The following is a 27,423-nucleotide window of genomic DNA, read 5'->3' on the forward strand; positions in this document are numbered from 1 at the left end:
GGCCCTACACAGAGAGTACACAGTGGCAGAATACCTGACCACTGTGACTGACCCAAACTTAAGGAAAGCTTTAACTATAGGCAGACCTGACTCTCAAGGGAAGACAGGCTATGTGCACACTGCCCACAAAACGAGGTGGAAACTGAGTTGCACTCCCTAACCTGCTGCCAAATGTATGACCATATTAGAGACACATATTTCCCTCAGATTACAGACCCACAAAAAATTTGAAAACAAACCCAATTTTGATAAACTCATATATCTACTGGTTGAAATACCACAGTGTGCCATCATTGCAGCAGGATTTGTGACCTGTTGCCACAAGAAAAGGTCAACTCGTGAAGAACAAACACCATTGTAAATACAACCCATATTTATGTATGTACTTTAACTATTTTCACATAATATGACATTTGAAATGTGTTTATTCTTTTGTAACTTCTATGAGTGTAATGTTTACTGTCCATTTGTATTGTTTATTTCACTTTTATTTATTATCTATTTCACTTGCTTTGACAATGTAAACATATGTTAACAATGCCAATAAAGCCCTTAAATTGAAATTGAATTGAAAGAGAGAGTGGCGACGAGACACAACACCATCTCACCCTAAACCCCTGCCCCCAACCTCACCCTAGCCCCGTCTCGACAGACCCCCCCTTATAAAAATAGGAAGTCCTTTTTCCAAGGCGGTGTGACGTTGGGAATCATTTGTGGTGTTTCTATTCTATCTGTTGCGTCTGGGGTTCTGTGTGCTACTGCTGCAGGAGTGTCAGAGGAATTATCCCCCCTCTCCAGTTGTTCATGACAGAATGCCCAAGGATGTCCGGAACTCTCTATACCCTCTGGGCTTTGTCAAGAGGCAGCCAGTGAATGAATGGCAGATAGGATTAGAAGGAGGGGGGGATGGAGGAGAGAGGAGGAGAGCATGTGAGACAGAGACAGAGAGAGAGAGAGAGAGAGAGAGAGAGAGCGAGAGAGAGAGAGAGAGAGAGAGATAAACTCACAGAGACCCGCTTTGCCAGTCCAAGAGTAAGTCTCTCTCCACTCCAACAAGTCCTCTTCAGAGTGCTCCAGCAATACTTTCATCTGAGCTTAGTGTGAACGTATAATGAGAATAGAAGCCATATAGATATGAATGGAAAGGCCTCTTTTACTGGCCTTGCCTGCTCGCTACTAATCTCTAATCTTGCAGACAGTGGAAGACGCTTTCTCACGTTCTCTCAGTTTATAGGCTACAAAATCTTCCCCCCTGACACTTTTCATTCAAAATATTGCAACAGTTTCTCTCCCCCTATTGTGAATGATTTCAAAATGTTCTTCACACAATTGTTTAGACACCAACTCTTTCCCATAACATGTACAATAACAGGTTAAATCAATACTGGCTTTTTTAAAACTCTGAATCACTGCTTGCACAAAACTGGAGGGAAAAACAACCCTGACTGTTTATCTATTTATCAAGTCAAACTCAGTTTGGTGATAGAGGCAGAACGTGATGTCACAAGGCAGGATCAAAGAACCAGCTATCTTCCCTATATATTCAACAACAAAACAACTCCATATAATCCCAGTTCACAGAAAAAAAGACTGACTAGAAACTATAATGGTATGATTTACTGGATATATCTCCCCCCAAAATGAATTTGCTTCCTTCCTAATGAAATAGAAAATCCCCAAGTACATATCAATGTTTATCGAAGTCAGCTGGCTTACTTATAGGATCCTGCTTTGTGATGCACCCCTCTGATGTCATTCTGTTGCCTACCTAAGTACTTCTTCCATCCTGCACTCGTTGCCTCATTGAGTCGGCTCTCAGACACAGACAACTGGAGAGTCTGAGCTGTGGGCTCTGTGGGAGACGTATTAAACACTTTACAGTCTGCTGCCTCCATTGACAGTCATGACAGAGTGTCAGACCTATTGAATTCTATAGTCAAGGCTTAGTTTATCTGCTATGAGGAATGTGGTAAAAAGATCTCCGTCCCACTTCGAATTTCCTCTGGCCGAATAGATGGTCACAGCAAGTGTGCTCTCTAAAGTGCAGAAACATAAACACTCACACACAAACACACGTGTGCACGTGCACACGCACGCACGCGCGCACACGCACACACACACACACACACACACACACACCACTGAAGTATAACATAGCATCATTATACACATACACTGTGTCTGTCAACGTAGAATACAAAAATGAAGTATAACAAAACTCCTCTTCCCTCATCCAACGAATTCACGTGCACTTCCCTGTCAAATGAATAATATCAACCAAATAAAAGAGTACACCAAAACCCTTGCCTCAGCCACCACCTTCGCTCCTCCATGGAAGGTTTATTCTAGCAGCATTACCATATGGACCGAGACGCGGGCTCAATGAGTGAAAGGGCCTTGGTTGAGGCTGTCTGTAACAGGATTATGGGGATATTATGGTGAGTAGGAGTGGCTCCCGGTGTAACTGGCTGTGATGTGAATAGGATTTCTGTGTGTCTGGTCTGATCAGGGCCGAGGCTGGGGGAGGGCTACTTTCCTCTCCCCTCCTCTACTCCAGATAATCCTTTACTGTTCTCTTCTCACCCCCCTGGCTGACCGGTCGACCTTCAGGATACTTCATCTGCAGCCACACACCACACACACAGGCAGCTACTGCTGCGACTGAATTTCTCACTCTCTCTGTCTCACACACACACAAATTCACACAGAAAGGGATATAGAGGAGAGAGAAAGAGAGAGAGAGAGACAGAGAGATAGAGAAATAGCAAGCAGCCCTTGAGAATAGGGCTTCACACTTTTTATTGAGGCCTGGTGACATGAAGAACTCTACTGGGATGGTAAGATCACTTGTTTACTTCTCTCACTGTCTCTCTCTCTCTCTCTCTCTAAAAATGTCAATAGCAGTATGTTTACATTCAAATTAAGTAGTTGTTTCCTCAGAATATTCCCATTTTGACATGTCCCACATCAAGATTTGAACCCAGTTTATTTAACCTCTTGACCTGGGAAAGCATGATTTATTATGAAGTTCAACACGTGCTCTTCATGACAGAATGTTACAATGAGGTGAAATTAATAGATGCGTGACATGACCCTAAAGGCAGTCTACTCATAGAATGATGACCCATGTGTGTTTGGTGTTATCTTGGCTGTGCCTACAGTAGCAGCTTATTGGTGTATTGGCGCTAGTGTTTTGGTGATTCAGTGAAATGTTCGGGGTACTGAACATGTGGGCTATACTGTCTCTGCAAGAAGGCTTTGGTAGTGAAAGAAGTACTCAACGTACAAATAAAATAAAATGAAATGAATTGAAATGAGCAGATATTTAGTCAATTCAACTGAACATTTGTTATATGTTTTGTATTAATCATTGCATTATTAGGCTTTAAAGCTAGAATCTGCAGTCAATACAATAACAAAGCAGAAACCCCGCCTTTGTTTTGGTAAAAACTGAGGGATAGGGCTGGAGAAATGTAACCACTCTCAAATTCAAAGACAGAGCTATGGATGCAAAGACTGACCCTCTATGGTATTAAATGATAGTTTTAACCATGTTTTAAAGCTATACAGTGTGTGTTTACATTTACGTTGTTGACAAATATTGGAGTAAAACAAGCTTATATTTTGGGTTCTGATGGGTTTCAACAGTTGAACTAAGCTCATGAGGCATTTATAAGTGTTATTCATTTATACGTCCAAAAATGGATGTAGCAACTAAAGATTCTAGCTTCAATAGGTATTACAGTTTGATTGGTGTCAACATGTTTCCCTACCATCAAGCATTATGTGCAGTTCAGATATAATAACACATTCATCTTTTATATTTGACATGGTAGTAACTAGATTCCATTAACAGTGTCTTTTATACAGAAGGACTTATAATCAAATAAAGGACCTAGAAAGGAAGTGTTATTTCAGTTGTGACCCATCTCTTCTCACAGCCGCTGTAGCGTGCAGAGCACCCTCAGTCTGGCCAGAGACTGGGATTGACTATACACTATACTGAACATAGACCTTCCATTACTCTTCCATAATAGTCTTATGTATTAGTGTAAATGGCTAGAGGTAATTGGTAGTGGCTATGTCAAAGCTACTTACTGTATATGGAAGCGTAGTCCTGCCATAATTGAATTCAAATTGGGAGTTGATTTTGCCATACACAGCATCACAGTCAAATAGTTGGATGATCAAACTCCTGATTTAGCCACATGGCTTGCTTCATTGTTTTGAACTGATTCTCCTGCCAACAAATACCATTGCAAGATATATGATCACAATGTACACTGATATTATATGACGCTAATATATTATTGTCCAAATGTGTAGCAGAACCCCACACCAGTCTGATTGAATGGCCCCCTCTGTAGCAGCCATGACCCCAGAGCAGCTCCTGGACCCGCAGGTATGCAGTCCTGTAGGTGAAGTGAAGGTCTTGCCTGAGGAGGAACGAGGGGAGGAGTCTGACCCCTGTCCCCAGGAAGTGATGGACTACTATGGCCACTCCCCCTCAATGACTCACAGCCCCAGCACCGACAGGTGGGTCAGGAAACGAACAGACACACACACACACACACACACAAACACAAAGGGAGGCAAGGGAGAGAGAGTGAAACACAGTGAGGAAGAGAGAGGATAAGAACACATGGTACATGAAGGAGGGGTGTAGAGAAGTTGTATGTGAGGTTATTCATAGAACAATCCTTTAATAAGGGGATTTAAATGATGTACATCCATTGACTCTCTCTTATGTCCTCCTTGTCTGGGTCCCAAATGTTTCCTTATTCCCTATATAGTGCACTACTTTAGACCAGAGCCCTGTGGTGTCATATAAAGGGAATAGTGTGCCATTAGGGATTCATCCCTGGACTCTCCGTTTTGCCATGTGTTAACTTTGTCTCTCTGTTGTCCTGCAGTCTTAGCAGTGAGGGGCCATTCTGTCGTATCTGCCACGAGGGAGGGGGTGTCGGGGAGCTGCTCTCCCCCTGTGAGTGTGCAGGGACGCTGGCCATGGTCCACCGGGGCTGCCTGGAACACTGGCTCACTGCCTCCAACAGCAGCCGCTGTGAACTCTGCCACCACCAGTACTCCCTGGAGAGACTGCCCAAGCCACTCACTGAGGTAGGGGAGAAAGAGTAGGGTGAAGTTACCCTTAGACACTGACCTTGGGTCAGTTTAGCATTTCCCCCCACTATTGGTTAAGGTTAGGATTAAGGGAGGGGAAGCTGATCATAGATCTGTACTTCATGGACATTTTACTGTGGCGTTAGGCGAGATGGAGACATATGCACTCACAAGGATGAAGGCATAGACACATGCAAGCAAACACACACACTCAAGCACACATACACTAACACACGCACACTCATAAGCAAACACACACATGTGCACTTCCGGGAGAAAGGGTGCACACACCAAAGGAGGCTGGTTGGGGGGAGCTATAGTAGGACAGGCTCATTGTAATTAATGGTTGGACTGCAATTAATGGAACGGAGTCAAATGTGGTACAAAATAGATGTCATAAAAAGCACCATAAAACTACAGTAAAACAGTCATCACATACAGTGCATTTGGAAAGTATTCAGACCGCTTTACTTTTCTACATTCATTTTGTTACGTTACAGCCTTATTCTAAAATTGATTGAATTATATTTTTTCCTTATTAATCTACACACAATACCCCATAAAGACAAACCAAAAACAGTTTGGGGGGAATTTCTGGGCAAATGTGTATATATATATTTTAAATACCTTAACTATGAGACTCGGAATTAAGCTCAGGTGCATCCTGTTTCCATTGATCATCCTTGAGATGTTTCTACAACTTGATTGGAGTCCACCTGTGGTAAATTCAATTGAGTGGAAATGATTTGGAAAGGCACACACCTGTCTATATAAGGTCTCACAGTTGACAGTGCATGTCAGAGCAAAAACCAAGCCATGAGGTCAAAGGAATTGTCCGTAGAGCTCCAAGACAGGATTGTATCGAGGCACAGATCTGGGGAAGTATACCAAAACATTTCTGTAGCATTGAAGGTCCCCAAGAACACAGTGATGTCCATCATTCTTAAATAGAAGATGTTTGGAACCACCAAGACTCTTCTTAGAGCTGGCCGCCCGGCCACACTGAGCAATCGGGAAGAAGGGCATTGGTCAGGGAGGTGACCAAAAACCCGATTGTCACTCTGACAGAGCTCCTCTGTGGAGATGGGAGATCCTTCCAGAACGACAACCATCTCTGCAGCACTCCACCAATCAGGCCTTTATGGTAGAGTGGCCAGACGGAAGCCACTCCTCAGTAAAAGGCACATGACAGCCCGCTTGGATTTTGCCCAAAGGAACCTACAGTGAGGGAAAAAAGTATTTGATCCCCTGCTGATTTTGTACGTTTGCCCACCGACAAAGAAATGATCAGTCTATAATTTTAATGGTAGTTTTATTTGAACAGTGAGAGATAGAATAACAACAAAAAAATCCAGAAAAACGCATGTTAAAAATGTTATAAAATGATTTGCATTTTAATGAGGGAAATAAGTATTTGACCCCTCTGCAAAACATGACTTAGTACTTGGTGGCAAAACCCTTGTTGGCAATCACAGAGGTCAGACGTTTCTTGTAGTTGGCCACCAGGTTTGCACACATCTCAGGAGGGATTTTGTCCCACTCCTCTTTGTAGATCTTCTCCAAGTCATTAAGGTTTCGAGGCTGACGTTTGGCAACTCGAACCTTCAGCTCCCTCCACAGATTTTCTATGGGATTAAGGTCTGGAGACTGGCTAGGCCACTCCAGGACCTTAATGTGCTTCTTCTTGAGCCACTCCTTTGTTGCCTTGGCCGTGTGTTTTGGGTCATTGTCATGCAGGAATACACATGTTCAATGCCCTGGCTGAGGGAAGGAGGTCCTCACACAAGATTTGACGGTACATGGCCCCGTCCATCGTCCCTTTGATGCGGTGAAGTTGTCCTGTCCCCTTAGCAGAAAACACCCCCAAAGCATAATGTTTCCACCTCCATGTTTGACGGTGGGATGGTGTTCTTGGGGGTCATTGGCAGCATTCCTCCTCCTCCAAACACGGCAAGTTGAGTTGATGCCAAAGAGCTCCATTTTGGTCTCATCTGACCACAACACTTTCACCCAGTTGTCCTCTGAATCATTCAGATGTTCATTGGCAAACTTCAGACGGGCATGTATATGTGCTTTCTTGAGCAGGGGGACCTTGCGGGCGCTGCAAGATTTCAGTCCTTCACGGCGTAATGTGTTACCAATTGTTTTCTTGGTGACTATGGTCCCAGCTGCCTTGAGATCATTGACAAGATCCTCCCGTGTAGTTCTGGGCTGATTCCTCACCGTTCTCATGATCATTGCAACTCCACGAGGTGAGATCTTGCATGGAGCCCCAGGCCGAGGGAGATTGACAGTTCTTTTGTGTTTCTTCCATTTGCGAATAATCGCACCAACTGTTGTCACCTTCTCACCAAGCTGCTTGGCGATGGTCTTGTAGCCCATTCCAGCCTTGTGTAGGTCTACAATCTTGTCCCTGACATCCTTGGAGAGCTCTTTGGTCTTGGCCATAGTGGAGAGTTTGGAATCTGATTGATTGATTGCTTCTGTGGACAGGTGTCTTTTATACAGGTAACAAACTGAGATTAGGAGCACTCCCTTTAAGAGTGTGCTCCTAATCTCAGCTCATTACCTGTACAAAAGACACCTGGGAGCCAGAAATCTTTCAGATTGAGAGGGGGTCAAATACTTATTTCCCTCATTAAAATGCAAATCAATTTATAACATTTTTGACATGCATTTTTTCTGGATTTTTTTGTTGTTATTCTGTCTCTCACTGTTCAAATAAACCTACCATTAAAATTATAGACTGATCATTTCTTAGTCAGTGGGCAAACGTACAAAATCAGCAGGGGATCAAATACTTTTTTCCCTCACTGTAAAGGACTCAGAACATGAGAAACAACATTCTCTGATCTGATGAAACCAAGATTCAACACTTTGGCCTGAATGCCAAGTGTCACGTCTGGAAGAAACGTGGCACCATCCCTACAGTGAAGCATGGTGGTGGCAGCATCATGCTGTGGGGATATTTTTCAGAGGTAGGGACTGGGAGAATTATCAGGATCGAGGGAAAGCTGAACGGAGCAAAATACAGAAAGAACCTTGATGAAAACTTTCTCCAGAGCACTCAGGACCTCAGACATGCGCAACGGTTCACCTTCCAATAGGACCGCGACTCTAAGCACACAGTCAAGACAAAGCAGAGTAGCTTCGGGACAAGTCTCTGAATGTCCTTGAGTGGTCCAGCCAGAGCCGGACTTGAACCCGATCAAACAGAGACCTGAAAATAGCTGTGTAGCGACGCTGCCAAAGGTGCTTCAACAAAGTACTGAGTAAAGGGTCTGAATATTTATGTAAATGTGATATTTTCCGTTTTTTTTAGTTTATTAACTTTGCTAAAAATTCAAAACACGTTTTTTTCTTTGTTATTATGGGGTATAGTGTGAAGATTGATGGGGGGGGGACAATTTAATACATTTTAGAATAAGGCTGTAAAGTAACAAAATGTGGAAAAAGTACTTTCCGTATGCACTGTACATCAACTATATTATGCAGTCTCAATTTATCAGGTTTGAGGTCACTTTCAATTCCCTTCCTGAATTGACTCAACTGAAATGGAATTTAGCCCAACCCGCCTGTCACTTAATTTCAAACCCATTAAGGAATATACAAACTGCTGTCTCAAAGATGGAGTCTTCATAGAAGAGAAGAAAACAGACATTATTCAGGTTGCAGATAGAGATTTAATGTATAGAACTGCAACGATTCCCTATTCTACAGTCCACATAACCCTATCTATTCTATTCAATACATTTATATCTGGCCATTGTGTAATAATTCACCCTCCTGAACAGAGCCCCTAGCTGGATTCACATTGGAGTGTCTGATGTCACTGACTGCTTTTACCAGTAAAGCCACTTAGCCTGAGAAACAGATGGTGTTTCCTGTCACTAGCTGTAGCTGCTCCATAGAGTTTGATAGATGGGTCACTTGGCCCAAACACTGTTTTAGCATGGGCACAGCGATATCAAGGGCTTTCATCATTGTGAAGTAGTTAACTGGGTGGGACTTGCAATGGCTTAAGGAAGGATCCCAGAATTTCATCCAGGTCAGCAGAAGGGGCTGAAATATATTCCTGAGAAAACATTCCATAATGGCAGGTGGCAGTGAATAACCAACCTTGGCTTTAGCCTATACTTCCAGATTATACACACTCCAGCACAATAAGTGGTGCTATGCACCTTTTCAGTTTATTTAGAAACTGGCAATTCACTCTCAGAAGTAGAAAAAGAGGAGATTGTCTACTTTAAAATTGAGACAGCATTGCCCTCAATGGCACTGCCCATGCTGAAACAGAAGCAGCCATTGCAAAGATATGAGCTTTCTAATGCATCTCTATGAGATTCCTCAGGACAGGATAGGACATTACGTCGTCTTGTATTAATGGTCTCCTCCCAGCCTATCGCATGTGTGTTGGCCACTGGCACCGGGTAATCTGTTAAGAACCATGTGTTGTATGGAGGGAGCTAATGTACGAGGGACACACACACACACACACACACACACACACACACACACACACACACACACACACACACACACACACACACACACACACCACACACACACACACACACACACACACACACACACACACACACACACACACACACACACACACACACCACACACACAGTAGGAGAGAAAACAACAGCTGATCTGACAGATGAATGGAGATATGGCCTGGATCATCACCAAAGGGTTCAATATTCAATGGTTAACATTTTAAAGTCTGAAATTCTAAAGTGAAATGTGATTTTCGATACTCATCCAAAAGCCAAAAACCAACCCCATCTACTGTAGATACTGTACTTATACATAACGGTGATTTAGATTGTTCTGTTGTCTGGTCTACCCACTAACTTTATGTTCCCTGGCTTCCTCTCAGTGTCAGTGAATGGCACATATGAAATCATGCAATGCTTAATGTCATTTTGAATTGAACTGATATTACCATCATTCTATCCATTCTAATTACAGTACATCCCCCACCTCCCCCGTCCCCTCTCTCCCTCCCTCCCTTCCTCAGTGGCTGGGCTCACCAGCCATGCAGCATCAGAGACGGACGCTCTGCGGGGACGTCATCTGCTTCCTCTTCATCACGCCGCTGGCTAGCCTATCAGGATGGCTGTGTGTGCAGGGTGCCATGGACCTGTATTTCAGTAACAGTATGGAGGCTGTTGGACTCATGGTGCTCACCCTGGCTCTCTTCACCATCTACTGCTTCTGGACTGTGGTGAGTTGTTGGGGCTGTTGTGGTTGGTTGGGGCTGTTGTGGGTTGTTGGGGCTGTTGTGGGGTTACATTGGGATTGTGTATAGCAGTGGAGGCTGGTGGGAGGAGCTATAGGAGGACAGGCTGGAATGGAATAAATGGAACGGTATCAAACACACGGAAACCATGTTTGACTCCGTTCCATTTCTTCCGTTCCAGTCATTACAATGAGCCCGTCCTCCTATAGCTCCTCCCACCAGCCTCCACTGGAATGGTGGAACAAAGTAAATAGAATTACTAATAATACTATAATTATTAAAGGGTTAATGCAATATTGTTTCTACTTCCCCAGAGTCAGCTGAACTCATGGACACATTTTTAAGTCTCTGTGGCCAGTATAAAGAAAGCTAGAGGTAGTTTCACCAATGCTAACTAGCGTTAGCGCAATGACAAAGTCTATGGGATCAGCTAGCTGATTGTGCTAACGCTAGCTGATCCCATAGACTTCCATTCATTACTATCCGTCAGAGATGATAGTGTAAACCAAAGCCAGCTGTTATTGGGCAGTTTCCCAATTACATTTTTTTTCAAGGTTCCTGTATGTGTAAGTGGACGTTCCCTCGCTCAAGGGAGCATCTTTGAGTATGCTTACCTATGTACGCTCACGTGGAAAGCATGCTCAAGTGAGAGAGGGAACGCCCACTTATACAGACAGCGTACTGACAGTAACTTACTTTTTTGTGACGTCTTCATTTGCCACCATCTTTGATGTCCGTTTTCTTCAGTTTGGTGCCTAATCAAAATGGCCCTGGTTGGGGAAGTAAACTAACACAGCTTGCATAAGTGAAGTCACCTGTGTTTTAATTAAAGGGGAAGTTAACTATTTTACAACTTAATGTTAGATGGTTCCTCACCCTGAAGGTAGTCTATGCACCAGGAGAGATTGTAATCCATGGTTCTGTTTTTTTAGAACAACCACTACAAACTTCCCTGACTTAAAGAGAAATTTCACAATTTTCCCTTGTCATATTCATCATCTCCAGCACCACCGCAACATCAACGTGTGAAAATGGTGCGTTTTCTATCTTTTGTAGTAAAAAAAGATAAACGTTTCCAATGACATCATTTGTGTGCATCATGTGATTTTAACCAATTATGAGTAGGGATTGCCTACTAATTACCTACCAGTTGGTTGATGTCATTGGAAACACATCTTCCTCTATCTTTATTAATGCAAAACATAGAAATGCGCTGTTTTCACATATGTTGATGTTGGGGTGGTGCTGGAGTGAACATGAAGTTGAATATTTGAAAAATGTCCCTTTAAGCCACTGTCTGTTAAAAATCAACTGCTCTCTTCCACCACCAGGTGTCGCTGCGCTATCACATCCACCTGTTCAGGACGTGGAAACAGACAGACCAGAGAGTCAGGCTACAGATCCCCCGACCAGCACGGACCATGCACACACACCACACACTGAACCTCAGCTTCCTTAGCAAGGACACCAGAAAGGAAACTGTGGTGTAGATGGAGTGGAACTGGGTGCAGTGTCCACGATACTTTGGCAAGAAGACTGTGATGTAGCCAGAATGGGACTGGGTCTAGTGTCATATTTCTAGTGTAACATTTAACAGGTCCCCAGTGTCCAGTCTGGAGCGTGAAGTCACAAGCTCTGCTGGTTGGCTACTGCATAGCAACCTAGTGGTGCCAAAAGCCCTGGTCTGCCCTAAAAAGCCTATGTCAACGATCGCCAGAACGGCCAAACATATATATTTTTACGCCTGTTTTGGACTCCATTATGTGTTTATTATGATCAAGTTCAATCCCGACTGTGAATTATTTAAAAGTTCTCTACAAATCGAGAAATTGTATTAAATAGTGATCCATTCTGACTGCTGCATTTGTCGTCACACAGGATCAGGTGCTGACACAGACCAATCAGGGGCCATAAAGCTACGAGCAGGCTCTCTCAGGCAGGATGAAAACGACTACATCGACCATGATCCTTTGCCAGTTACTGCCACTTTCACCATGATCCTTAGTGATTCTTTGGCGCCATTCAGCAATATGGTGCGCTTCAAATTCAAATAATTCCATCCGCCATCGGGAGCTTTCATAGGAATACGTGGATGACGTCAGCGCTATCACCATCTATTGGTTTTAATGTCTATGGTTTCCTGGGCAAGGATACTTTGGTGTAGCTGGAGGGGGACTGGTCCCAGTATCCACTGTACGCTCAACAAGGAGACAATGACATGAGCAAGGAGACTGTGGTGTAGCTGGATTGAAACCAGGCCAGATATCTCTAAGGATACAATGGTGTTGCTGTAATGGGTCTGGGCCCAGTCCTCATGCTGCTTCAACAAAGATACAAGCTTAATTTCTATTAGAATCAGGCCCCGTCTCTACACTTTTTTTTAACAAAGACTTGGATCAAGGAGACAGCGATGAAAATGTTCTACCAAGGAACCTTCAGAGGACCAAACCTTTCTCTGCGAAGAAGACTTTTTATATTTATAGACACCAGACTTTTGGAGACTTACTCAGTTGAACGTAACTATTTTTCTAAAGACTGTTTTGTAAAAGAGTGATGAGATTAATGACAATGAAATTGATGTCCCACTCCCAATTTATGTTGGGCCCAGAGTTTTTCCCAATGCTGTTCCCAGACTATGAAAAAAAACTATTGGACTCTTGTTTAGAATGACTAGTTATCGTTCACTTAACAAGCTTTGTTAGACCTGCAAACATCTTAAAAGGACATTTCACTCAAATAAAAGTTTGTTAGATATTTTTAGCTATATTCCTCAATGATGAACACTGTCTAATTGGTTTCCTGCTTCTAAACAACCAATGTGGGACGTGGCTTCGTTTTTACATTAGACTACTTTGAGGTTTGAAAACATCTGACAAACTTTGATTTGAAAGTGTAATGTCCCTTTAAGTGACATTTAAAAACAATCTTTCCTGAGGACCACAAAGTCAGAAATGCTGCTTTGAGGATCGGTGGTGTTGCAATGTCGTTATTTATACAAATCTTTAGTACCACTTTATACTAAGTTTGTCACTACAAACACGGTGGCTAATTACTGTTGTAATATCACTACTAGAGTAACTTCAGCATTACTACATAGGTATAAGAGACCATTTTATGTAAAGGGTTATCCATTGTTTTTTCCAGGCGCAGGCTATACCAAACCACACCAACAATAAACCAAACACTTACATTAGTTAAGGAAAAATCTTTATTGAAATCAGAAGTATTTTGGTGCATAAGGACAAGCCAACATTGAGTTTCTTCACAAGTCAATCGGACGTTTAGAGGATGTTAAAGTTAGTTGTTTTTCTAAATAGAAAGAAAATATAGTTTCATAAAATAAAAAGAGAAACAATATTGCAAAGCCACCAAAGTACCTGTCAAACCATCCTGTCCACATACTTCAGAATAAACATGAAAAATGTCCACATTGTACTATGGATATATTCAGTGTATAACTCCTCTATCTCAATGGAAAAAAGTGCTGCAGGTTAAAGGGTAAAAATACCAGAAAACATTCATCTTACAGTTAGTTATAGCACTAACATACTGTAATACCATACAAGCTTAACAATCTTTGTCATTTTCACAACCAGGATTTTAAACATAGTCAGGACACAAGGCATATTCATACAGTATGACAAATTAAACATATTATTTTCTTAAAAACTTTGACAATTGAATGATGTCGCATTTAAAGACTGTAAGGGGCATATGAATGTCGCTCGCAGCAAGCGGGAGAGACGTGTTACGAACGCCAGAATAGCAGGAAATGCCATGTCGCTGCTTAAAGAATACAAGCCTGGTCCCAGATCTGTATGTGCTGTTTAGACAAATGACCATAGGACTTCACAGCACAAACAGATCTGCAATTTTAAAAGGCTATCCATTATTTTTCCAGGTACAGGCAACTATACAACCAGTCAAACTCTTGCATTAGTTTAGGAAAAATCTGCATTGAAATCACACACATTTGTGTAGCAGTGCTCCCAAATCACCATCAAGCTCCCACAGGGCACATAATACCATTGGTGACATGGCCAGTGTCAAATGACACCCATTTCCCTGTGCAGTGGCCACACTGTGGTTCATGGCAAAGTAACACACTATGTAGGGAATAGGATGTCATTGTAGCCTTTCCAGTGGTTTTCCCGGGATATCCCGGGTCAGATGCAGCTTTCTCAGGTCAGAATTGTGAAAGGAGGAGGGTGGAGTTACATAACGGAGCAACTCTCGTTTGTTCCCCCCGGCGCCTGGAAAACATAGAACACAGCCTCACAATGTCAGTGAAGAAATACACGCTCAGCCTCGACACATGCCTCGTGCACACACTCAAACATAAAATTAGTACAGCAATGATCACTCACACAAACAATTAGACTCAATGTGTGTGTGAGTTGGCCAGCACACAGCAAGCATGGTTCATGCAGGGGTGAGGAACACACAGCAAGCATGGTTCATGCAGGGGTGAGGAACACACAGCAAGCATGGTTCATGCAGGGGTGAGGAACACACAGCAAGCTGAGCAAGTGATGTCATCACAAGGGAGGAACAGCAGCCATTTGCAATGAGGTGTTGCAGGCCACTTCATTTTGGATGCACCCTAGGCCGTACTTAAGCCCACAGGCTCTGTTCAAAAGTAGTGCTTTAAGAACCATTTTGATATTAAAAGAACATTTTGAAATGATTATGGATTATGTATTAGAAATGTGTATGGTGCCAGTCAGTAATTGGAATAGGCTAATGGTTGAAAACTCTCTGCTTGGCATCTATGTCATTTTGTTTGGCATCTTTTCATTTCATGACCATTTTAGTGTCATTTTTTAAGATCATTTTTACATCAGCAGCAGCATTGTTCAAAATACCTGGAATACAAGGAATGTCTTCATACCCAATCCTAAAGTGGTTGTTCCACTGGATATCATAAGGTGAATGCACCAATTTGTAAGTCGCTCTGGATAAGAGCGTCTGCTAAATGACGTAAATGGAACTGTGTGAAAGAGCCATTGTGTGTAGTACATTTGTGAAGATCATTGCAATCAAGAACTCACACGTATTGATTGGATTTCTGGATAAATGGGAAATGAGTTGGAATCTCCAGTACCTGCATTTGTGTCAAAATGAAATGGCTATTTAGAATGTTGGACCCCACAAAAGCCATAACAAGTGCCCTATATAGGGAATAGAATGCCATATGGGACTTACATATGGCACCCTACAGGTTAGGTTATGGAGCGTTAACAAGAGCTGTAGTAGGGATTAGACAAGCAGGGGCTTCGACCCAAATGGCACCCTATTCTTTATAGTACACTATATAGTGAACAGGGGGCGATTTGGGACACATCCAGGCAGTCAACAGCCACGCTGTAGGCAGTCACCTCCTCACCTCCAGTGGTCTGTGTGTCATGAGACAGGCTGTTCACAACACCAGACAGCACTTCCTTTTCCTTCTCTTGGGCTTTTCCATCAGGGGGAATGGAGATCAAAAACACAGTACTGATCAGTTTCCCCTGGGTACAGGCCTGGGTACAGGCCTGGGTACAGGCCTGGGTACAGCATTTACCTGTCTGCTGAGGAGCAGCGTGTGTGTCTGTGTGTTTAGATGTTTTCTGAGGTATGTATGTATGTAGGTATGTATGTATGTATGTGGACAGATCCGTTTGGATTTACACGTCTCCTGGGGTGTGTGTGTGTGTGTTTACCTGTCTCCTGAGGTAGTGAACATCACTCCCTTCCATAAACTCTTCATCAACCTCCACATCGGAGTCTTCCTCTCCTCTCTCCTGCACACGCAGCTCTGCGGTCTCCTAGTGATGATGACAGCACACGACAGCCAATGAACATCAAAAATCCGCTCACAGCTGAGCCGATTGGAGTGGGGTGAGGTTTCCCCCTAGTCGCTGATTTTGAGTCAGTTTTACATTTCCCCCACTAATGGTTAAGATTTTAACTGGTGGAGGGGAAGCTGATCCTAGATCTAAACCTAGAGGAAACTTCACACTGCTGCATTCCACTTCATCTTATTTGCAGGGTGCTTAAATCATAATTTGTATGGAGACACAAAACACTTCTCCAGGTCTTGTGAGATATCAAGTGTCTCAGAGTAGGAGTGCTGATCTAGGATCAGGTCCCCCCTGTCCATGTCATCTTATTCATTGTGATGTAAAAGGCTGAGAGGTTTGATACATATGGCCCCAGACCCATCTACGCAGCACAGCTGCAATGAAGACAACCTGAAATGCAACAGACATCTCTCTGAGCTTAGGAGCTTAAAGATCTTTGCAAGATGGCTATTAGAGAAGTGCACAAGGATAGAAATCAAATTAACTATATTCACCCATGTAAAAGGATATGAATGAAATGAACTTGATTTCCCCTGGTGCACAAAAATATAGAAATGTATTAAGTAGATTGGACCAGTAGACTGGGTCGTGGTGGCCAGTAAATAGTGGTCACCTCTTCATCTGGGTTCAGTAGGGTGACAATCACATTGTTGACCGGACCCCAGTTCCGCTGGTTCTTCATGACCAGGTCACCTGGAGAGGCCTCTACGCCTGCCTCCGAACCCCAGATCTGACACACACAATCACAGTCCCACACGGTCAGCTGGCAACAATGCATGTTTTAAATGTTATTTTAGTTTTACTAATCATTTTTGGAGATGAGGAACATTGTATATGGAGGCCTGGTTAGTTTCCCCAAATACGTGCGTGCGTGCGTGTATTAGGTGCATGCGTGTACTCACAGTGAGGGTGTTGCCCCCAGCCAGTATGTAGGAAGGGGGGATCTGGAAGAACAGTTCAGGAGAGTCCAGGTGACTCCTCCTCACCACCCAGCCCCCTAGTGGCTGCTCCTGGAACAGCAGAAAAAAACAGCCGGGTCGTATTCATTAGGCATGTCCAATAAGAACTACTTGTTCTGCTGCAAAACATTTATAACGGTGAGCCCTAATGAATACGACCCAGATGAAATTCAGATTGGGGACAGCGGCACGTTCAGCCGGGCATACTGGAGCAAAGTGTTTTGCAATGGAAAACAATGGTCTCGTTTCTAAATTGGACAAGTTCAAGTAGCACCTCCGGTTTAAAAACGCTTCGCCCTACTGAACACAACCCAGATCTTTCACACAGCTTCAGAGACTGAAATCGTTGTCAGGATACATTTGCATTGCGATGACACAAAACACAGGTTAGTAAACACAAAACACTAGACTTAAAGAGACTGTCTCAATGACACCCTATCCCTCATCTAGTACTCTACTGGTTAACCAGTGGCCTGGGTGACTTTAGAGACTACTGGTTAACCTGTTAGGGCTAGGGGGCAGTATTTACACGGCCGGATAAAAAACGTACCCGATTTAATCTGGTTATTACTACTGCCCAGAAACTAGATTATGCATATAATTATTGGCTTTGGATAGAAAACACCCTAAAGTTTCTAAAACTGTTTGAATGGTGTCTGTGAGTATAACAGAACTCATATGGCAGGCAAAAACCTGAGAAGATTCCTTACAGGAAGTGGCCTGTCTGACAAGTTCTTGTTCTTCTTGACTCTCTTTATTGAAAACTGAGGATCTTTGCTGTAACGTGACACTTCCTACGGCTCCCATAGGCTCTCAGAACCCGGGAAAAAGCTGAATGATGTAATTCCAGCCCCTGGCTGAAAAACATTAGCGCCTTTGGTTAGTGGTCTATCAGAGGACAATGAGACTGAGGCGCGTGCACGAGGCGACCCCATGTTTTTATTTTCTCTCTCTTTGTACTAAAACACAAGATTCCCGGTCGGAATATTATCATTTTTTTACGAGAAAAATGGCATAAAAATTGATTTTAAACAGTGGTTGACATGCTTCGAAGTACGGTAATGGAATATTTAGATTTTTTTTGTCACGAAACGCGTCGGGTGTGTCACCCTTCTTTACCCTTTCGGATAGTGTCTTGAACGCACGAACAAAACGCCGCTATTTGGATATAACTATGGATTATTTTGAACCAAACCAACATTTGTTATTGAAGTAGAAGTCCTGGGAGTGCATTCTGACGAAGAACACCAAAGGTAATAACATTTTTCTTATAGTAAATCTGACTTTGGTGAGGGCTAAACTTGGTGGGTGTCTAAATAGCTAGCCCTGTGATGCCGGGCTATCTACTTAGAATATTGCAAAATGTGCTTTCACCGAAAAGCTATTTTAAAATCGGACATAGCGAGTGCATAGAGGAGTTCTGTATCTATAATTCTTAAAATAATTGTTATGCTTTTTGTGAACGTTTATCGTGAGTAATTTAGTAAATTCACCGGAAGTTTGCGGGGGGTATGCTAGTTCTGAACGTCACATACTAATGTAAAAAGCTGGTTTTTTATATAAATATGAACTTGATTGAACAAAACATGCATGTATTGTATAACAATGTCCTAAGATTGTCATCTGATGAAGATCATCAAAGGTTAGTGCTGCATTTAGCTGTGGTTTGGGTTTATGTGACATTATATGCTAGCTTGAAAAATGGGTGTCTGATTATTTCTGGCTGGGTACTCTGCTGACATAATCTAATGTTTTGCTTTCGTTGTAAAGCCTTTTTGAAATCGGACAGTGTGGTTAGATTAACGAGAGTCTTGTCTTTAAAATGGTGTAAAATAGTCATATGTTTGAGAAATTGAAGTAATAGCATTTCTAAGGTATTTGAATAACGCGCCACGGGATTCCACTGGCTGTTACGTAGGTGGGACGAGATCGTCCCACTGGCCCTAGAGAAGTTAACCAGTGGCCTGGGTGACTTTAGAGACTACTGGTTAACCAGTGGCCTGGGTGACTTTAGAGACTACTGGTTAACCAGTGGCCTGGGTGACTTTAGAGACTACTGGTTAACCAGTGGCCTGGGTGACTTTAGACTCAAAGCAGTGCACTAAGTAGAGACGTAGAGCTTCAGATTCTCTCAACACTGTGATTGGTCAAAGCGAGGCGGTAGGTACTTCAAGATTGAATCCTTATTAATGGTCAAACTGCCTTGTCCTTTTGTGATATTACAACAAAGAAATTACCAACACTTATTTCCATCTCTGACATCATCACACGCACGATAGAAGAGCACAATATGTACTGCATTTTATTACCATGCTACACGACGCTCCTCAGCTCAGCAACAACAATAACAATTCTGGTGGGGCGGCCAGTGGCACCGTTTCCCCCTACTGCGGAATCCATCTTTAATTGGTCAGAGTGGGCGGTAGGTAGGTACCTTCTCAGAGTTGTTCTTCAGTGTGACGTAGTTCCCCTTCAGGTCTATCTCCGACACCATCATGTGACTGTGGGCCTTGGCGTGCTGCGAGACCTTGTAGGCTGGCGAGGACCCCGTGCCACCTTCGTTCTTGCGTTTCTTCCCGCGGACAACTCGGCGGGCGCCCTGTGCGTGCGTGCGTGCCACGGCCCCATGCTGGGAGGGGCTCGGGGAGAGGTGGAGTCTGGGAACACAGAACAACGTCAGGAAGATGTTTGGGAAACCCTGGTTTCTCTGTTTTATCTACTGTGCTCCATCTTTGCTGCCATCTAGTGACCTGTTTTATGTGACTCCCCTTGTTCTCACTAAATGTACCCCTCCTATTCAAGACCAGGACTACTTTGTCTTTTCTAATACTTCTAACCTTAATATGCATTTTTGATAATAAATCTACATCACAATTTTGAATTTATATTGCCTACTGCCGTGTGGCTCAGATGGTAGAGCATGGCACATGCAACACCAGGGTTGTGGGTTCGATTCCTACAGAGGACCAGTATGAACAAATATAAAAATGTAAGTCACTCTGGATAAGAGCTCTGCTAAATGACTAAAATGGAAATGCTGTTTACTATGCTGTGTCCACCAATGACTATTCTGTAACCACTTCCTCTTCAGTCAGGGTTAAGTAGAAGATGGTTTGTTCAAAAGAAGACTGCTTATCATTGTTATTCCGTGATGAAGGCCAGTTTAAATAAAGGCTTTTTAACCAATTATATGAAGAGTGTCTTGGTCCTCTTAGTTTTTTATGTTTGGTGAAAGGACCGTGTGTGTGTGTGTGTGTGTGTGCGCGCCAGACCTGGGTTCAAATTAAGGTTGACCCCAAAGACTTGAATAATTCAGAATACATTTAAATTTACTAGAATTCACCATTTCAAAAAGTATTTGAACCAGGTCTGAGGTGTATGCAAGCATGCATGAATGAATGTATGTATGTATGTGTGAAGGCAAGCACCTGCTTGCAAACCGTACCCTCACTAATGTCTCCATTTCCCCACACCTGCTCTCCTCTCCCTCCAGTCTCTCTCTACCCCCCCCTCACCTCCTCTCCCGCCAGTCTCTCTCTACCCCCCCTCACCTCCTCTCCCGCCAGTCTCTCTCTACCCCCCCCTCACCTCCTCTCCCGCCAGTCTCTCTCTACCCCCCCTCACCTCCTCTCCCGCCAGTCTCTCTCTACCCCCCCTCACCTCCTCTCCCGCCAGTCTCTCTCTACCCCCCCTCACCTCCTCTCCCGCCAGTCTCTCTCTACCCCCCCTCACCTCCTCTCCCTCCAGTCTCTCTCTACCCCCCCTCACCTCCTCTCCCTCCAGTCTCTCTCTACCCCCCCTCACCTCTTCTCCCTCCAGTCTCTCTCTACCCCCCCTCACCTCCTCTCCCTCCAGTCTCTCTCTACCCCCCTCACCTCCTCTCCCTCCAGTCTCTCTCTACCCCCCCTCACCTCCTCTCCCTCCAGTCTCTCTCTATGTCCTCCTCACCTCCTCTCCCTCCAGTCTCTCTCTATGTCCTCCTCACCTCCTCTCCCTCCAGTCTCTCTCTACCCCCCCTCACCTCCTCTCCCTCCAGTCTCTCTCTACCCCCCCTCACCTCTCCCTACAGTCTCTCTCTATGTCCTCCTCACCTCCTCTCCCTCCAGTCTCTCTCTACCCCCCCTCACCTCCTCTCCCTCCAGTCTCTCTCTATGTCCTCCTCACCTCCTCTCCCTCCAGTCTCTCTCTATGTCCTCCTCACCTCCTCTCCCTCCAGTCTCTCTCTATGTCCTCCTCACCTCCTCTCCCTCCAGTCTCTCTCTACCCCCCCTCACCTCCTCTCCCTCCAGTCTCTCTCTACCCCCCCTCACCTCTCCCTACAGTCTCTCTCTATGTCCTCCTCACCTCCTCTCCCTCCAGTCTCTCTCTACCCCCCCTCACCTCCTCTCCCTCCAGTCTCTCTCTACCCCCCCTCACCTCTTCTCCCTCCAGTCTCTCTCTACCCCCCCTCACCTCCTCTCCCTCCAGTCTCTCTCTACCCCCCTCACCTCCTCTCCCTCCAGTCTCTCTCTACCCCCCCTCACCTCCTCTCCCTCCAGTCTCTCTCTACCCCCCCTCACCTCCTCTCCCTCCAGTCTCTCTCTATGTCCTCCTCACCTCCTCTCCCTCCAGTCTCTCTCTACCCCCCCTCACCTCCTCTCCCTCCAGTCTCTCTCTACCCCCCCTCACCTCTCCCTACAGTCTCTCTCTATGTCCTCCTCACCTCCTCTCCCTCCAGTCTCTCTCTACCCCCCCTCACCTCCTCTCCCTCCAGTCTCTCTCTATGTCCTCCTCACCTCCTCTCCCTCCAGTCTCTCTCTATGTCCTCCTCACCTCCTCTCCCTCCAGTCTCTCTCTACCCCCCCTCACCTCCTCTCCCTCCAGTCTCTCTCTACCCCCCCTCACCTCTCCCTACAGTCTCTCTCTATGTCCTCCTCACCTCCTCTCCCTCCAGTCTCTCTCTACCCCCCCTCACCTCCTCTCCCTCCAGTCTCTCTCTATGTCCTCCTCACCTCTCCCTACAGTCTCACTCCATTTCCTCCTCACCTCTGCTCCTCTCCCTCCAGCATCTTGCGGTAGGCATTGATCTCCATGTCCAGGGCCAGCTTGACATCCAGCAGCTGCTCGTAGTCCTCCAGCTGGCTCTGCATCTGGGCCCGCATGGCCGACATCTCCTCGTCCTTGTGGCTCAGCCGCTGCTGCCACACCTCACGCTCCCGGTCCAGGGTCCGCTCCAGTTCCCGCACACGCCCCTCTAAGGCCCCGTTCTGAAGGGAGATATGGAGGGGGAGGGGAGGAGGAGAATCAGAGAGAAATAGGGGGTTGTGAGAAACAGTCATCCACACAGACAACTTTCAGACTCCCTGACACCAGTCAACATACATAGTGATCTCCAACATCAAAAGCCTTATTATATCTCTAGTCTGTAACCAGTGAAATGTTCCTGTACTATAGTAAAGCCCTAGCAGCAGCCTGGTAGGTACCTGTTTCTGGAACTTTAAAAATACATTTGATTGAATGATTGAGTGACGTTCCAGAATCAGACACACCTCTGGGGTGTAGTGTCCCTAGCTACAGATCTAGGATCAGCTTCACTTCCCCAATCCTAAGCGTAACCATTAGTGGGGGAAATGCAAAACTGACCCAAGATCAGCATCTATGGGCAACCTTACCCTACACACATACAGCAGGTACCTGTTTTTGGAAGTGATTGAGTTGTGAGGAGAGGGTCTCGATGCGGAGCTTGGTGCCAGACAGCTCCTCTCTGGTGGACGAGGCAAAGTTACTACTCTTCAGCGCCGTCTGATGGGCGTTCTCCAGCTGTCAAAACACACACTCACGTTACATACACACCAAAGGAAAAGCAATGTGTTAATGTCATATGTTTTGACATGAGACCGAGCTACATTATCTGTTTACCATAAGCCAAAAATTTGAAGAAAACAACCCCCCCCCCCACACATTTGGATTTACAGCAATGTTTCTAAATAACTTCATATGAGTAGAGGTACCTAACATACCAGAGTCAACTGCATGTTGAATACTTGAGGTGAACTTCATTTGACCAGTACATATGGTGGACTGGGTTTGCACTTTTGGGACAAGTCAGTTGGTTCCATTTTACAGAGCAAGCCAAATAAGGTGTACCTCAAGTGTTTGCTATTGGCTACAGTATGACGACACTTCTACCTAACACGGGCTGGACTGGTGAGAAAACCTTTATCAGCTGGACAAAGCTCTCCCTAATCTGCACTGTCATCTTTCTCACTCCTCTTCTCTTCCGTCATCATGCACTCCTGCTCTAACAGTGTGCACGACACACACAGCGACTCCCTGACACACAGCTCTCTCTGAAAAACACATACAGTTACACACCAGCAACACACACACAGTACCAGTCAAACGTTTGGACACACCTACTCATTCAAGGGTTTTTCTTAATTTTTTACATCAAAACAATGAAATAACACATATGGAATCATGTAGTAACCAAATGAAGTGTTCAATCAAAATATATTTTATATTTGAGATTCTTCAAAGTAGCCACCCTTTGGCTTGATGACAGCTTTGCACACACTTGGCATTCTCTCAACCAGCTTTTTTATTTTATTTATCAAGGCAAGTCAGTTGAGAACAAATTCTTATTTACAATGACGGCCTACTTGTAAAGCCCCCCGGCCAAACCCTCCCCTAACCCAGATGACGCTGGGCCAATTGTGCGCCGCCCTATGGGTCCCCCGATCACGACTGGTTGTGATACAGCCCGGGATCGAACCCAGGTCTGTAGTGATTCCTCTAGCACACCGATGTAGTGCCTTAGACTGCTGCGCCACTCGGGACCAGCTTCATGAGGTAGTCACCAGGAATGCATTTCAATTAACAGGTGTGCCTTGTTAAAAGTTCAATAGAGGAATTTATTTCCTTCTTAATGCATTTGAGCCAATCAGTTGCGTTGTGACAAGGTAGGGGTGGTGTACATTTGGTAAGTCCATATTATGGCAAGAACAGCTCAAATAAGCAAAGAGAAACGACAGGCCATCATTACTTTAAGACATGAATGTCAGTCAATGAGGAAAATTGAAAGAACTTTGAAAGTTTCTTCAAGTGCAGTGGCAAAAACCATCAAGCACCATGATGAAACTGGCTTTCATGAGGACCGCCACAGGAAAGGAAGACCCAGAGTTACCTCTGCTGCAGAGGATAAGTCCATTAGAGTAAACTGCACCTCAGATTGCAGTCCAAATAAATGCTTCACAGAGCTCAAGTAACAGACACATCTCAGCATCAACTGTTCAGAGGAGACTGCATGAATCAGGCCTTCATGGTTGAATTGGTGCAAAGAAACCACTACTAAAGGACACCAATAAGAAGAGACTTGCTTGGGCCAAGAAACACGAGCAATGGACATTAGACCGGTGGAAATCTGTCCTTTGGTCTGAGGAGTCCAAATTTGAGATTTTGGGTTCCAACCACCGCAGAGTAGGTGAGCGGATGATCTCCGCATGTGTGGTTCTCACTGTGAAGCATGGAGGAGGTGTGATGGTGCTTTTCTGGTGACACTGTGATTTATTTAGAATTCAAGGCACACTTAACCAGCATGGCTACCACAGCATTCTGCAGCGATACGCCATCCCATCTGGTTTGCACATAGTGTGACTATCATTTGTTTTTCAACAGGACAATGACCCAACACACCTCCAGGCTGTGTAAGAGCTTTTGACTGAGAAGGAGAATGATGAGTGCTGCATCAGATGACCTGGCCTCCACAATTCCCCAACCAAATTGAGATGGTTTGGGATGAGTTGGACCGAGTGAAGGAAAAGTAGCCAAAAGGTGCTTAGCATGTGGGAACTCCTTCAAGAATGTTGGAAAAGCATTCCAGGTGAAGCTGGTTTAGAGAATGCCAAGAGTGTGCAAAGCTGTCATCAAGGCAAAGGGTGGCTACTTTGAAGAATCTCAAATATATTTGGATTTGTTTAACACTTTTCTGGTTACTACATAATTCCATATGTGTTATTTCATAGTTTTGATGTCTTCACAATTATTCTACAATGTAGAAAATAGTACAAATAAAGAAAAACCCTTGAATGAGTAGGGGTGTCCAAACGTTTGACTGGTACTGTACATACAAACCTCAACATAATCTAAAATATACTGTGTATGTAAAATGTACATAGGTTCAGAACTTTGTTAAACATCACAGCATAGTTGAAAAATATATAGCATATAGAAATCAAAACTGGATGGTCTTCAGAGATAGATGGGAGGGGTTGAGGATAGCTGGGTGGGCCTAAAACCATCTGCCCTTGAGCAAAGCACTTTACCCAAAAACAATAAGCTGGAAGTAAAAGCCTAACTGTTGTTGTCCATTAGTTTACTCCAATTAGGGGAGGTAGGGCTAGGGGAAAAGATATTATACATTTAAAAAATAAAGAGGCAGGGAGGCAGAGAAGGAGGGAGAGAGAGAAAGAGAGCGGAAGAAAGAGAGTGTGAGTACCTTGGCACTGAAATTCTTCTCCAGATCCTCTTTATACTGCTGGATTTGTCCGTCATGCTCCTGCCGTAGCTGCTGCATGGCCTCGGCCAACTTACTCTCAAATTCTTTCTGTCTCCCAGAATCCACCTCCATCAGGCGACCCTCGTGTCTGCTCCGGATCTCCCTGACCTCCTACACACACCCCGACATGAACAGTCACACACGCCAACCGCAGGAAGACAACATGGGTCACATTCCATTCTAACTCCTAGTCCTCTCCCAGAACCTACCCACCCCCACCACCACGACCCCTTCTACTCAACATGGAGGAAACGACATGGGCCACATTCCATTTCAATCCCCAGCTCTTAACCATTTCTTCTCACCCTCCTACCCCTAGCCACTTCATTAACCCCTTCCCTCCTGCATGCTGTGGATACCCCACACCTCATAGAAAGACAGGCAGAGACAACATTGAGTTTGATATCTTACTATTATTAGCATGTGTCAATAGTTACCCACTTCAACAACCAACCAATCTGACTGTGTCGCTTCTGTGGTAATAGTGGGCCACATGTGATGTCTTTCTTATGCAGCAGTTACTGCAATGTGTGTGTCCGGTTGTGTGTTTGTCAAGTGTGTGTGTGTTACCTGTTCGCCAATGTGTCTCTGGAACTCCAGCTGTTCCCGTAGCGTCTGCACCTGGTTCTCCAGGTCCACCCTCCTCAACATCTCAGAGTTCAGCTGGGTCTTAGTCTCCGCCAGCCCACACTCCAACTGAGACAAAGAGATCACCTTTTGCATTCAAGGACTTAACATTTAGCCAAAATGAAGCAACCCCCCTAGTAAATGACCTAGCCACGTCTCATAACAGCCCATAAGCATCTTCTCAGTAGACGCTCGCAAGCTAATGTTAGCCACCCTACACTAGTACCAGCTTAAACCTATGGCTAGCCAAACTAGTTAGCTTTAGACTATTTAAAAAATATCATAACAGAAGAATCAAAAGGTTGAATCAGTGCATCTCTAGGCAGAATATACTTTGTTTTGTCTGATGCTGTTTAATGCCTTTTGTGTTGTCACCCACTCCTTCTCAGAGCTGCGTTCACACCCGACACAGAACCTGATGCATAACACTGTCAAAATGCTGCAAAAACATCTGTATGTGGTGTTGGTTTAATTGTGTTTAACTTTAAACAAAACATTAAATTAACCTCACTAGAAGACCTATAGATGGCAGTCTAGTCCTTACATTGGCCACCTGGGCCTGTAGGTCAGTGACGTCATCAGCCTGTCTTCTGTTATCTGCCAGTTGATTGGCCAGCTCTGCGTCTTTAGAGTTGAGGACCGCCTCCAAGTTCCTCCACTGACCCATGGCCATGTTGCACTCTGCTTCCTTCTTCTGGTTCCTGGTAGGATGAAAAAGAGGACAGGTGGTTACTATGGTTCCTGGAAGGAGGAGAGATGAGAGAAGACAGGTGGTTACCATGGTTCCTAGAAGGAGGAGAGAAGACAGGTGGTTACCATGGTTCCTAGAAGGAGGAGAGAAGACAGGTGGTTACCATGGTTCCAGGAAGGAGGCAAAAGTGATAGAAAGAAGTGAGAGGTCAGGGAGGTTAGTATGACTCCTGGAAGGAGTGAAGAGAGATGACAAGAGACGAGAAGATATGGCTTCCATTGTTCCTGGTGGGAGGAAAAAGATCACATTTAAATTTGAGTAATTTAGCAGACACTTTTATCCAGAGTGATTTACAAGAGCATTTTGGGTTAAGTGCTTTGCTCAAGGGCAGATCG

General features: G+C 44.5%; 2 protein-coding genes across 3 annotated transcripts in view; one reads left to right on the forward strand and one right to left on the reverse strand.

Moving 5' to 3' along the window:
* The first annotated feature begins 2,521 nt into the window (after positions 1-2,521).
* On the forward strand, positions 2,522-13,521 carry LOC106592252 (E3 ubiquitin-protein ligase MARCHF3). Its single transcript, XM_045708718.2, has 5 exons — positions 2,522-2,837; positions 4,327-4,536; positions 4,914-5,118; positions 10,151-10,357; positions 11,704-13,521. Exons 2-5 carry the CDS (start codon positions 4,352-4,354, stop codon positions 11,860-11,862), a joined length of 756 nt encoding a protein of 251 aa, XP_045564674.1. The 5' UTR covers positions 2,522-2,837; positions 4,327-4,351; the 3' UTR covers positions 11,863-13,521.
* A 45-nt stretch (positions 13,522-13,566) lies between these two features.
* Positions 13,567-27,423, reverse strand: part of LOC106594701 (lamin-B3) — a 28,723-nt gene continuing 14,866 nt past the window's right edge. The window contains exons 2-12 of one of the 2 annotated variants that reach the window (XM_045708716.2): positions 26,882-27,038; positions 26,281-26,406; positions 25,651-25,821; positions 22,848-22,973; positions 22,200-22,420; positions 19,609-19,831; positions 17,118-17,225; positions 16,829-16,945; positions 16,075-16,179; positions 15,759-15,830; positions 13,567-14,625 (exon numbers count right to left, since the gene is read on the reverse strand). In XM_045708716.2, the coding sequence (XP_045564672.1) occupies positions 15,792-15,830; positions 16,075-16,179; positions 16,829-16,945; positions 17,118-17,225; positions 19,609-19,831; positions 22,200-22,420; positions 22,848-22,973; positions 25,651-25,821; positions 26,281-26,406; positions 26,882-27,038 (1,393 nt within the window). In that variant the 3' untranslated portion in view covers positions 13,567-14,625; positions 15,759-15,791. The remainder of the gene's footprint in view (positions 14,626-15,758; positions 15,831-16,074; positions 16,180-16,828; positions 16,946-17,117; positions 17,226-19,608; positions 19,832-22,199; positions 22,421-22,847; positions 22,974-25,650; positions 25,822-26,280; positions 26,407-26,881; positions 27,039-27,423) is intronic. The other variant, XM_045708717.2, reaches the window with a different exon arrangement.

This window comes from Salmo salar, chromosome 26 (genome assembly GCF_965601325.2).
Source record: "Salmo salar chromosome 26, fSalSal1, whole genome shotgun sequence".
Classification (NCBI taxonomy): Eukaryota; Metazoa; Chordata; class Actinopteri; order Salmoniformes; family Salmonidae; genus Salmo; species Salmo salar.

Bases quoted from the DNA above. Each gene is read 5' to 3' on its own strand.
- LOC106592252 (XM_045708718.2), top strand. From the start codon at position 4,352: ATGGCCCCCTCTGTAGCAGCCATGACCCCAGAGCAGCTCCTGGACCCG. The intron at 5,119-10,150 runs GTAGGGGAGAAA...TCCCTTCCTCAG, and splicing joins TGCCCAAGCCACTCACTGAG to TGGCTGGGCTCACCAGCCAT. The intron at 10,358-11,703 runs GTGAGTTGTTGG...TTCCACCACCAG, and splicing joins TCTACTGCTTCTGGACTGTG to GTGTCGCTGCGCTATCACAT.